The 13,115-nt window shown below is 60.0% G+C and overlaps 1 protein-coding gene across 1 annotated transcript; it reads right to left on the bottom strand.

The window, feature by feature from the left end:
* Positions 1-1,450: 1,450 nt before the first annotated feature.
* On the bottom strand, positions 1,451-3,032 carry LOC119091070 (uncharacterized). The gene has a single exon (XM_037213787.1). It carries the CDS (start codon positions 2,866-2,868, stop codon positions 1,684-1,686), a length of 1,185 nt encoding a protein of 394 aa, XP_037069682.1. The 5' UTR covers positions 2,869-3,032; the 3' UTR covers positions 1,451-1,683.
* Between the last annotated feature and the right edge of the window lie 10,083 nt (positions 3,033-13,115).

Genomic DNA, 13,115 nt, shown 5'->3' with positions numbered 1-13,115 from the left:
AATCCGAGAGCTAAGCCTGAGCTCCGGAGTCTGCCGGGCAGGCGGGCCAGCGGATACCTCGGGTTTTCCACAGTGGCGCGTCGCAGCGTCTCAGTGAGCTCATGGACCCGGGGTGTGTCAGTTCGCTGGTCGGGCGGGCGAGCTGTGTCTGTACGTGCACGCGACGGTGATTGGCGGTCTTTTGCCGCGTGAAAGTAGCGTACAAGCTTCAAGAAAAAACGACCCACATTGTTGGATCCCTGTCAGCGCGCCGCTGCAGCGATGACTCGCTCGGAGTACCCGCGGTCAGATCGGTGGCCGCAGACGCGTGCGCTCAGATGCGAGGCCGGATCCCGACTGCGCGCGCTGGCTTGATTCGGATCCCGACTGCCCGCGCCGGCCAGATGCGGATCCCGACTGCGCGCGCTGGCTTGATTCGGATCCCGACTGCCCGCGCCGGCCAGATGCGGATCCCGACTGCACGCGCTGGCTTGATTCGGATCCCGACTGCCCGCGCCGGCCAGATGCGGATCCCGACTGCGCGCGCTGGCCTGATTCGAAAGTCGCGCCGCACGAGCTGAAGATCGCGCTCTTAAGAGACACGTTTATCGGTTTTTGCAGCGGTAGCGAATTATCAACTCGGCGGGCGCGGAAATGAGCGAGAACGCTGCCTTTGCAAGCTCTCCAGGAGATATTTCAAACTGCATCAGCGGGGTGCTTCCGACGTCAACAAACGAGCGCTGCGATGCTCGACAACGCGGCGGCGTTTCCGCACTCAAAACTACCGGCCCTCCCCGCACAGTTTGAGGGCAGAGAGCGCAGAGTTGCGCAGGTCAGACCGCTGCGGCCCTCGAACCAGGGAGTGCCTCCGCACGGCTGCGCGGTCCACAGTGTCGTACAGTATCGCCACATCACCTCCTACCACGGAGCTCCAACGTTGCGCCTCGCTTGGTAGCAAACAGCTTACCGGTTTGGCTGCAGTCACCTCGAACTGTCCCACTAAGAACAAAGCGGCATTATCATTGCAATAACCTGGTCCCGGGCGCTGAGCAATCGCGGCACGCCGTGCCAGCTCGGACGGCGGGATTGTTGTGATGCTGAGTGGCCAAGACCGGTGTCCGCATTACACGCGTCTTAGCAGGCTACCAAGTAGCTGGTAAGTCTCATGGCTGTGGCAGCCAAGAGTCGCCCGGCGCGAACCACTCGGGAAGCCCTACCCCCCCCCCCCCCCCATTCATCGGAGCACCTGTACACTATTGCAGTGACTGGCGAAGCACCGGAAGCGTACCGGACGGCCAGGTCCGTTTGTCGTTGACCGGAAATATCAATTTCCGGTTAGGCTCGGTTTCACCGCAAATAGGACGCGATGACTCACTCTCTGGCGGGGCCTCTCGCGATCGTCCGTCACTCTCGCTGCGCCCAGCGCTTCGACCTCCGCAAGGAGCTTCCCTCCGCGCCCACAACGCTCACATAATAATACAAAATACTATATTTCTCTGACGCGTCTCATATAAAATACACTGCACATTAACGCTCTCGTAAATAAACAAAAACGGTCGCGCGGCAAAATCGTTCCGCCATCCCAACGGGGGAGAGCGGCTCCCGGCGGCGAGGCCGCACCCGGCGCAACAGCGCAACAGAGCGCGCGCGCGCCACGCAACATAGCTATATTTGGTCTTGGTCAGGAACTGGGCGGCAGCGGCGTTACCGGCTGTACGGATACTGGTCTAGGTACGTCTCGAGGGAGGCGGGCAGCGCGCCGTCCGGCCGGCGCGCGTCCCCGGCGGCGGCGGCCGTGTTCAGAGCCAGCCGACAGCAATGCTGCAGGCTGGGCACCTGGCGGCGCAGCGGCCGGCCCAGCCGCATGGTCAGCTGCGGCGTGCCGTCCAGGGTGACGATGCCACACCGGCCGTAATGTTCCACCAACGCGTTGATGTCGGCGAACGTCGGCGTGCTGGACAGCAGGTCGTCCCGCGCGTCCAGCCGGAAGCGGCCACGCACCAGCTGCACACGCACGCTCGTCGGCCCGCGCGCCGTCTGCACACTTAACGCGAACGCGAACTTGTGGTTGAGCGAGTCCCGCGCGAGGAACGTGCCCTCGGCGGCGCCCTGCAGGCAGAGCTCGGCCTGCTGCCAGCTGAGCGTGCCGTAGTACCAGCCGCTCTCTCGCAAGAAGCCGAGCGCGCGCGCCAGCACCCTGCGGTCGTCCTCGACGGGCTCGACCGGCTCGGCCGGCGGCGGCGGCTCGAGGCGCGGCCGGCGCGGGCGCGCCTTGGCCGGCTCGCAGTGCGCCTGCACGCTCACTGTCACGGCCGCCTGGCACCCGCTGATTTCCAGCTGAATGCGGCCGCTCGGCTCGGCCGTCGGCAGCGCGATGGCGATCTGCGGCCCGCCGGTGCCGGCCAGGCAGCCGCCGCTGTGGTGCAGCGGCCGCCGCTCCTTCTCGGCGCCGTGCCCCGCGCCGCTGTTGATGCTGACGCTGACACGGTTGCGCTCGGCGCTCGGGCCGCGCGGTGGCAGCGACCACCAGCGCAGCTCGGGCGAAGTCTCGAGTTCGGCGTCGGGCGCGTCCAGCGCGTCATCCTCGTCGCCGGCGAGTCCGAGGAGGTCGGCGTCGCTGGCGGCGGGCGCCAGCCGCGGTGGGATGTGCTCCCAGAGGTAGCGAGGACGCTCCGGCTCCAGCGCCGCCGCCACGCCGCCGCCGCACCGCTCGTCTGCCAGCGCGTCACCGCCAGCGTCGTCTTCCCAGTCATACCGGTAAAAGTCGGACGCGCACGCGGCGGCGGCGGCGGCGGCGGCGGCAGCGGCGGCAGCGGCGGCACGTTTCTTGTCTCGGCCCGGCCGGCCGCCAGGGCCCATCTCGAACCCACTCTGCACTGATGACAGCATCACGCTGGCTGTTCTATCACCTCCGCTGGGGCTGTTCGCATGCCTCGATCGCGCTCGTCTCGGCTGCACGTCCGCCTCTCTCCGCGGGCGAGCGGCGACTGCCGGTCGGCGGCGCCGCGGCCGACCGGCCGCCCGCGCCGCACGGCCTTCGCCGGCGTTCTCACAACTCGCGCCGAGCCGGCCGGCAAACAGTTCCCGGGATCCGGTCACGTGCTCGTGACGTCGGCCCGGCGGCGTCGTCATGGCGACGGCGACGCCGCGGCGCGGCGGCTAACGCGGCGCGGCGCGGCGCGTCGGCGGCGGCGTCGCCGGACGAGGGGCGACTGGCGTCGGCGCCGACGACCGCGGCCGGTGCGGCGCCGGGGCCCGACGGTCGGCGGGGGCGTGCCTGCACGTCACGGCCGGGCCTTGGCCGGTTCCCAGACGAGCTCGCGGCCCGCGGCTGACGCAATCCGCCCCCCGTGCTCGGCCGAGCCTGAGCGGCGGACGGAATGTCCCGGTGTGTGGCCGTTCCCGGTAGCGGTCCGTGGCGGCGCTCGCCGCACTCGGGCAGCCTTCGTGTTGGCCGGTGGCGGCTCCACCTGCCGGTCGGCGCACGCTGACCTCCGCCAGCCACGGTGCTGACCTTCGTGGTGAGCGTGTTGTGCACGTTGCAAGATGTTGCGACTTGCGCGGTTCGCACATAACGTACATGCTCGTTAGACTGGTGCGTACGTGCCTGCCTTTTCGCCAGCTTGCATCCCTGACGATCTATCCGGTGTTTGTGCAACATATGCCTGTTGGCCTACCACACGTGGCCTACCTATTTGACCTACCATCCGGTGGCCTGCCTGTGCGCCCGCGTGGCCGCCCACCAGCCACACACCAGCCTGTCCTCTGACCTCGGCCCACGCGCCACCTGCCAGCCTGCCTGCCTATCCTGCGGCCTGCCCCCTGCCCGCCCGCCTGCCCGCCTAAACAACTGCCTACTTCTGAGAACACCATCGCGCACAAATTTAGGTCATACGCACAGCGCACGACCTCCTCTTCGTGCGGCGCTGCAGGCTCAGGTCTGCCGGGTCCTCGGGTCAGATGCATGACGGACCGCCGACCAGGTACCTCGGCTCGCAGAAGCCACCGCACTGGCCGGTTCTGATTACCATATGCTGGAGTTTCCGCGAAGTTGCTGGCGTTCAATGCCAGACGTGCACGCTTCGATGTGTGGGGAAGAGGAACGCTTGTGCCCTGGAAGAGCTGTGAATGACCTAACTGGGCGTTGCGGTATCCTACGGGGGGGGGGGGGGGGGGGAGAGACGACGGTGGTGATCGGCCGAGTGTTGCGGCGAGCACTGCGCTGCCGCGGGTTCTATGACAGACTGCAATAATAAGGTGAACGTCAAGGCGAGAAGCTTCGCGGAAGTTGTTGCTCAATGCTCGAGACGGGCTGCGGTGAGGCTGTTGGATTTTCAGCAACGCTTGGAACTTGTGTCACCTTTAAAGCAAATGGCTCGCAGCTATGAAGAGTGGGCACGAGTCACCCTAAATCAACTGCTTAGTCATCATCGGCATCCGGCATATCTGTGTGTCAACTGCCTGTAGTCGATACGGTCGCATCGGGGCCTCTATCGTCGACGCCTCAGCAGCGCTTGCGTTGAGCTCGGTAGGTTCCGAGCTAAACGGACCTCGGCGTGCGCCTCACGTAGGCGTCAAGTGTGCGGTATCAGGAAACCTGTCTCAAGATAAACGAAGCGAGCGTTCTGAGCGGCCGGGTCCGCGAAGGTCACCGACTATCGTGACACCGATGAGCTGACCCACACGTCCCCGGCGGGGCGGCTGGTCAGATCAGCTCGAAACTCGTGCATAGAGCTGGTACTGACGTGGGTTGCATGTCACGACGGTCGTGCTCGGATCTAGCTTCAAAGTCGGGGAGCGTTAGCTCTGCCACAAGGGCTACATGCTCACGTCCCCGTCGATCTCAAACTGACGGGAGAAGACGTCCGTGTCTGTGTCGCGTGCGAGCAAGCGGCCTGTCTCTGAATCGCGAGATCTGGGGTTCGATTCCAGCCAGCGGTAACTGTCGGCTAACTGTATCTGTAACTGTAACGTGGTCAGCTGAAACTGTACCCGACAACGTGCTGGCCACCACCTGAACTAAAGCCAAGCTAGCACCAATACTGGAATCCATAATCTGGCTTTCTGCGCCATACTTCCTCATCCGGTCGTTCCGGTGGAGTCACGTCTCTGCCCCGCACGCACGGTCTCCCTGGACCCGCCCCTGGCCCCTATCACCGCGCGTTGAGTGCTATCCACACGGCGGCGCGTGGGTGCGACCTCTGCCCAGGTTCCGCGAACCGGCATGCCGCTGCGTTCGTCGCCACTGGGCCCGTTTTGCGGAAACACGGCGACGATGCTTTGTTCTCATGTAACGGTCAGCGCTGCGCGATGACTGGAATCTTCGGTGAATGTGACACTGGACGGCACTGTGGTCCGAGAGACTGCTCGTTCGTGCAGGCCAGCGCGGTGTTGCCGCTCGCGCGTGCAGGGGCCGTGCAATGGAAGCTGGGGTCACGGCGCCGGATTTTTTAAAGGTAAACTACGACGGAGATCGAGGCGCCAATAGGACGTGAAAGCAACGCAGTGAGGCTGTCGAGGGACGTGAATCACGATAACGGTAGAAACTGATATGGAGCAAGTTTCTCCCGAACGGTTACGGAATACGTATATACAGCCAGTCATCAGCAGCTGGAAGTGATGTCCGCGCAGTGGCTACTGATTATGATCAATGGCGTTCCTGTACCAGGATTTGTCGGTGTGTAGCGAAAGTAGCAGACAAGAAAGCAACAAGAAGGTGGAAAGCCTCGCAGCCAGCGTTTCGGCGTGACTATCGCCGCAGAGACCTGTCGGACTCATAACACCCCTCCCCTGCTCGGACCTGGACGCGCCCCTGGCGGCCATGGGTCGGAGTCTGCGAACCCAGCCAGAGGTCAGGCCGCTCCCAGCGGCGTCACGCTTGGCAGAATCGTCGTCGGCTGCACAGCGGCATGCACCACAGGGCCGCCGTTATTTGTGGAACTTGGGTCAAGGAAGCACGGCGCCTTGCTTCCGAGACCAGCGCGCGCGACACAGCCGCCTGACTCCGGTCAGCGCCAGCGCCTCTCCAATCGTTCTCGGCGATAGTCCTCTCGCCAGCGCGCCCTGGAGTCTTCGGAGAGTAGTCTGATCTGGTGGAACGCCGGGCACCAGATCCAGATCCGATCCAGCGCCAGATCCGCTCCGCTCGTTAAGGTGTCGGGCCGAGCAGCATTCCCCCGCAGTTTTGTAAGATGGCGCGGGAGGAGACAACACACAAGCTGGAGTCGATGGTGTTTGACTAGCACGAGACGAACCAAAGCTCTTCATCCGAGCTGTCTACCGGGCTGCTGATCCGCTTACCGAGCCGCTGAGCCACCTACTGAGCTGCCTACCGAGCTGTCGAGCTGCCTACTGAGCTGCTGCGCTGCCTCCCAAGCTGCCGAGCTGCCTCCCGAGCTGCCGAGCTGCCTGCCGAGCTGTCGAGCTGCATACCGAGCTGCCACGCTGCTTGCCGAGCTACCGAGCTGCTTACCGAGCTGCCTACCAAGCTGCTGAGCTGCTACCGAGCTGCTGAGCTTCCCATCGAGCTGCCTACCGAGCTGCCAAGCTGCCTACCGAGCTGCTGAGCTGCCTACCGAGCCGCTGGGCTGCTACCGAGCTGCTAAGCTTCCCACCGAGCTGCCTACCGAGCTGCTGAGCTGCTGGTTAATGACAGCGGCCGTCATGGGCGAGCATGATGCGGGGGTTATTGCCAATATTGCGCAGCTGCGCAGAAAACGGGCTGAACACGGAAAAGAGTGGGCACGATGGCCGATTGGTTAACCCCTTCGCTGCCACGTGGGGTGGGAGGCAGGGGCTGGCTCGCATCCCATGCACGCCGCGGCCTCTGAGCGCCAGCACGGCCTCGGCCGTTGCTGACGCTCTGAGAGACAGGGGCGACGACGTGCGTCGCATGCGCACTACAAAAAAACAAAAACATTGCGGAGCAGATTGTCAAGTCTGGCGCACGGGCTGCGCATCTTAAAGAACTCGCAAGAACACGCTGGTGGAAATACACCTGGGCGTCGGATTGGCGCCGCCGTCTTTGTTGGCCGGCCGCCACTGTAACCCCGTACTTGGTGCCAGGAAACGATCGCAAAGATGAGCTGCTGACCAGTCATTGGGCGGAAACTTCGGAAGCCCAAACACGGGCGGAACGTCCGATACATATGGAGAGGCACGTGCCCTGCCCACTTGTGTCCTCCGTAAGGGAGGCTGGCACATGCGGCACGCCGGTACACCCAGATCAGTACAGCCGTGGCGCATGTCCCCTCCGACCATGAGCACCGCCCTTTTTGAGCCCATCTGCTATCGAATAAGCTGGGCAGGTCGTCACCGCAGTTTGTGCGCGACGTCGACTGAGCAAGTCTGACCAGCTGCTGGTGCAGCTGCTAGTCAGCAGGTCTGGCGTGGAGCCAGGGTCAGGTCAGCATGTGTTATGTGCAGCCAGGGTCAGGTCAGCAGGTGTTATGTGCAGCCAGGGTCAGGTCAGCAGGTGTTATGTGCAGCCAAGGTCGGGTCAGCAGGTGTTATGTGCAGCCAGGGTCAGGTCAGCAGGTCTGATGTGCAGCCAACGTCGGGCCAGCAGGTATGATGTGAAGCCAGGGTCGGGTCAGCAGGTCTGATGTGCAGCCAGGGTCGATTCAGTAAGTCTGATGTGCAGCCAGGGTCGGGTCAGCAGGTCTGATGTGCAGCCAACGTCGGACCGGCAGGTCTGATGTGAAGCCAGGGTCAGATCAGCAGGTGTTATGTGCACCCAGGGTCAGGTCAGCAGGTTTGATGTGCAGCCAACGTCGGACCAGCAGGTCTGATGTGAAGCCAAGGTCAGATCAGCAGGTGTAATGTGAAGCCAGGGTCAGGTCAGCAGGTCTGATGTGCAGCCAGGGTCGGGTCAGCAGGTCTGATGTGAAGCCAGGGTCAGATCAGCAGGTGTTATGTGCAGCCAGGATCAGGTCAGCAGGTCTGATGTGGAGCCAGGGTCGGGCAGTATGCCTGCTCCGGCCATCTCGATGCCGTTGCATATCCGGCTGAGGCAATCGGCGGTCAGATGGTGCCAACACCTGGTGCGCGGCAGAGCACACCGATAACAGCGCTGTGCTGATTATTTTCTGGCTCGTGCAACAGATGCGTTTGGTGGGGTTGCTGACGTAATACAGAATGCAGCCGGCGGCGGGCCTCGAACAGCGGCCTGCGCTCACGAGAGCCTGCGCTCCGCTGGCGAGGCCCGGCGCTCTCCGGACGCGTGCCTGGCTGCCGATCTCGGCTGCTGGTTTCCACTTCCCTCTCACAAAAAGACCATGCATCTTGATTCTGGTTGTTTCCTTAGGAAACATCAGTCGCTGGTTTCTACGTCCCATCGGCTCTTCTGCTAACGCCGGGCCTTAGTGGCTGGTTCTCAGTGGTTCTAACACCTTGTAGGGGTTCCTGGACTTTCCGCATTGGTTCCTTCGCAAACACTAGATGCTGCTTCCTGCTTCCCAGTGGCTTTCCATAAACACCAGACCTTGGTTCCTGGTTTCTGATGGCTCCTTCGCAACGACCAGACCCTGGTTCCTGGCTCACATCAGTTCCTTACAAGGACCAAACCCTGGTTTCTGGCTACCAGTCATTAACTCACAAAATGCCAGATCCAAATGGCTCTGACTCACTGGCTTAACACCAGTTTGGGCTACCCTTTGGCACCTACGGGTGGTTTTGGTTAAGGGAGAAATAAGTGAACAAGTTATCCCCAGTTCTGTCTCATGGAAATCGTTTGTGAAAATAAGTGCCGTTCGAGTCTTGATTCTTGCTGAGTCTTCGCCAGAATTCCAGACTGGGTCTTGGTCGTCGTCCCATACCTTTGCATGTTTCATGCCAGTCTTGGTTCTTGCCAGCTCCCTCGACCTGGTGGTAAGCTGGATTCGGGTTCTTACTGGTTCCTCCAGCACAATGTGGTGCTGGATCCTAGTTTTGGGTAGATCTTCGTCTTTATTCCAGATTGCTTCCAAGATGCTTCTAAGGAGCTTCCTGGTTCCGGAACCAAGAACTGGGGACTGGTTTCTAGGAAGTAATGCCATGAACCAGACGCATGCCTGGAAAGTAATACCATGGGCCATAAGCATGCCTAGTACTATTGGGAGGAGAGCTCTCCCGCTGCGTGTCTTAAGCATGGAAGTTTACCTCATCGTGCTGTATTTTACATTTAACACGCTCTTTGTACCGATCCACTTGTCGTTCATGTCCACTTGTTGTTTCCGTCTGTCGCACCACGTACCACGCTGTCGTGTTTGTTGTACCACGTACCATGCTGCCATGTCTGTCGCACCACGTACCACGCTGCCGTGTTTGTTGTACCACGTACCACGCTGCCGTGTTTGTTGTACCACGTACCATGCTGCCATGTCTGTCGCACCACGTACCACGCTGTCGTGTTTGTTGTACCGCGTACCACGCTGGCGTGTTTGCCGCACCACGTACCCTGCCGCCGTGTTTGTTGTACCACGTATCACGCTGGCGTGTTTGTTGTACCACGTACCACGCTGCCGTGTTTGTCGTGCCACGTCCCATGCTGCCGTGTGACAAATGTGTCCAGGATTAACATCCTGACAAGGTTTGCAGCTGAGAATCCTGCTGCGCGGTGCAGCTGCGTCTGGGCGGAGCGCCGGATCTCCGGTCCGGACCGAATGTGGTGGCAGTGGCGGTCCCGTGTCAGCAGTGCCGGTGTCGCCTCCTCATGCGGCAACAACCATGCACTTGTAATGATAGTCAGATCAAGATATGAGGTGGCCCTGCCTGCGCCTTCCGTTCGACTGCAGCTGCGTGGGACGCTCGCTGGCGCGCCGAGCCAGTGTTGGCACTGAATGGGCCCGGTTCGGTGACCGAGCCGTGGTGTGAGGTCATCCTCGCCCCCGCCCGGCCTCCGGCGCCCGGCCGCCTCTGCCACTGCTGCCCCGCGCCCAGCACGCTGAAGCCGGACCCGACGCTGCCGGAAGGGCGCCGCTATGCGGTCCATGGGGTCTGAAACCAAATTTGCTTCAGGGTGTATTTCACCTGATTGTTTTCATGGGCGAAGTATGTATGTAACGGGATCTGCCTCCACGTCACTGACGTCCGGGACCTGCGGACCGCTGCCTTACTAGAGTCCGGGATCCGCGGACCGCTGCCTTACTATGGCCCGGGACCAGCAGCACCGCAGCGTAGCTGAGGTCCGGGACCCGCCGCACCGCAGCCTTACTGAGGTCCGGGACCCGCCGCACCGCAGCCCTACTGAGGTCCAAGACCCACTGCACTGCAGCCTTACTGAGGTCCGGGACCCGCCGCACCGCAGCCTTACTGAAGTCCGGGACCGCTGGGGCTGGCTGGACGCATTCCTCCGGCGCGACGCGTGCTGCTCCGCGGCGCCCCGCCGGCCGGCCTCACGCGCCACCTTCGGCGGCCGGGCGCACGGCTGCCGGCGGGCCCGGCTTCGCTTTCCTAGAGTGGCGCGAGCCTTCGCCGGCCGGACTTCTGGGAGGTGGCGCCGCCGCGGCCGGAACCGGGGCGGCCAAAGCGCTGAGTCAGCCGCGCCACTCCCCCGCCGCGCCCCGGCGGCGGGTGCGGGGGCCATGCCGGCACGTGCCGAATCGGCGGCGACCGTTGAGGTCCGCTGACGCCGGCAGCGGCGCGAAACAGCGCGCCGTTCCCCGGGGAACGCCACGTGCCGCGCCGCGCGAGCGGGCCCGCGCCGCCGCGCGCAGGGCGCCGCCTCACGTTCAAGGAACTGACGCTTCCCGGAACGCGTGCAGGTGGCGCCGCCACCGGCGGTTCGCGAAACTGGCCGAACGGTGCGCGCTGCGGCCGGCGCAGGAATGAACCGTGGCTTGCGGCGGTCTCGGTTCCGCGTGCCGGCTGATGCGTAAGAACGTGACAAAGCGGATGAACTGCGAGGTCTGGCCAGATCCGAGACATTGCTGAGCCCATCCGCTTCGAGAGGCGGTGTGGTTGTTTTTGCCAAGGGACGGGAAGGTGATGCGGCACTCCCGCGTCATCACTGGAATCTTCACGCAGTCTTTCGAAAGCATGTGATCTCCTTGATTTGTCAGGGAAAGATCAAGTGACATAAGCAAGTCGACACAGAGCCGAACTGGCATGGTCACATTACGAACCAGGGTAGCACGGGGTCCTAAAATTGTTAAGTCTCAACAACGGACATACCTTAAGATGGGAGCGTGCCCACCTATGTGAGAAAGAGAAGTGAAAAGTAGCGTAATGTGACGCAGAGGTAAAAGACAGTGGCTCAACACACGTGGGTAGATATTATGTGGGTTATTAAACCACTACTTAACGCGGTTCAGATTTATGGCCGTGGGCTGGGTCACTTTATGAACGAGCGGGCCAGACTGCCCGCGAAATAACGCCACCCGTGCCACGGGCGGACTCAGGCGCGGCGGACGGAGGGACGTGACACCTTCCTGGAATGCGTTCGCATTGTCATGTGGCGAGGCACAGTTCTTTGCGACGTAATCGTCCCGATTTTCTTTTCTGAGATTGCTCCTGTGAACGCCAGTTAATGAGACAGCCACCGCGTGCCGCGCGCCTGCTGCGGGCGTCGAGAGCGCCGCTATTTATGGCGGCCGGCAGGTCAAGCAGTGCTCACTTGATCGGACGCTTCATGCGAAGTATAATAGCGCGGGTGTCTGCAAACCTGAGTCCAAGTACGAGTCCAGACACCTGTAGCCCGAGTCTAAGCCGCGGTCAAAGGTTGATGCACTCCCTCCACCCCCGCCCCACCGCAAAGAAACGATTTAATTTTCTTAGGAGTTTTCTCTCACGCGTATGACAAGTACGCTTCAATACATTTTCTCATCTTTTTTAAACAGGGGGCGGGTATTGTGCTCTTTTTGCGCAGCATCTGTATAAAACGGCTGGTTGGAGCAAACACGATCGCTTTCCGTGAGCTGCTGACTATATCATAAGACGTTGATGTGTCACAAAATTTAACTGTTTGACCTCTGTGGTGCAGGTGGATATATCAAAATCGGGTCAGGTGCTTAAGGAATCGATACTTAATCGCTACGTGTACATGTGGAGCGGCCCAAAACCCCATAAAGATATGTGATTTGTACCATTGCGATCGTCCTGAATTGTGCAAACCAAATGCTTTCATTCAGGAGCCCTGCACTAGGGTCAGAGTAGGGCAAATTGCTGTCGTTTCTTAAGCAAACCGAAATATGTCACATAACCCTCATAGTTCAATGTATCCTGGAGTTAAAAAGCTCAAAGTAATGCTCAAACGGGAAAACAAAGAGGTATTTCTTACATACATTACTCCAGATCGTGGATCGTGAGTAATGTACAACACTTAAAATAATGTTGAAACGTGAGAACTGAATATTTCTAATAAACCCTACCTCACCTTGAGAAGACAGTAGTATTAGCCTTATTCCTCGAAAAAAACAGGAGAATGAAAATATGGTTTGGTTGATGTTTCGGCAACATGCCTTTATCAAAACAATAGCAGAAGTCTTCTGCCATTTTTTCAATAAAGACATGTTGCCGAAATATCAACCCAATTATATTTCCATTCTCCTGTTTTTCAGAGGAGTAATGCTAATACTGCTGTCTTATCTATGTGCATGCTGCTCCCCGCCAATGAACTGAACAAGCTAATTACTTCAGCTGGTGAATTTTTGTGGGCATTTATATGAATATCTGGATCTAAAAGGTCTATGGAGTAACGCCTGAAGGTCAAGCAGAAGATTGTGCGCCTGCCGGTAAGGTTCACAGCATGACTTGACCTGGCCTCGGGTCACTGCTCCAGCATTAAAATTGTGAGCTCCCCACACGTTGCGATGACCGGGAATGTATACCTGTCAATAGTCCATCGGGTTTTATGTCATTTAACGTTTACATGAAGCGATTGCGCATCGACTTACCCAAAATTAAGTAGATTTTTACCTTGAACTGCCCTATGAGGTTCAACTTTTACATTTTGCGGCTCATGAACACGTTATACCGTGGTCAAGAACTTCAATGAGACACTGTTTTCTAAAGAGGCTGTGCAAGACAGCTACAATTCTAACTACTTGTCCTAAAAACGTGAGCAACTTCTTAAAACTCCTATGTTCTTAAATGCGGGAGAGGAAAATACTCAAATAGAAATAAATAGCACTTAATAACTTACTTGCATTTTACAACAA

The sequence above is a fragment of the Pollicipes pollicipes genome, unplaced genomic scaffold, assembly GCF_011947565.3.
Source record: "Pollicipes pollicipes isolate AB1234 unplaced genomic scaffold, Ppol_2.1 Scaffold_3216;HRSCAF=3773_pilon_pilon_pilon, whole genome shotgun sequence".
In the NCBI taxonomy this organism is placed as follows: domain Eukaryota; kingdom Metazoa; phylum Arthropoda; class Thecostraca; order Pollicipedomorpha; family Pollicipedidae; genus Pollicipes; species Pollicipes pollicipes.
The sequence above is the reverse complement of the archived record's forward strand: the minus strand, read 5'-3'. Positions and strand labels throughout refer to the sequence as shown.

What these genes read in the sequence shown, in the direction of transcription:
- LOC119091070 (XM_037213787.1), bottom strand. Translation starts at nt 2,868, where the DNA reads ATGCTGTCATCAGTGCAGAGTGGGTTCGAGATGGGCCCTGGCGGCCGG.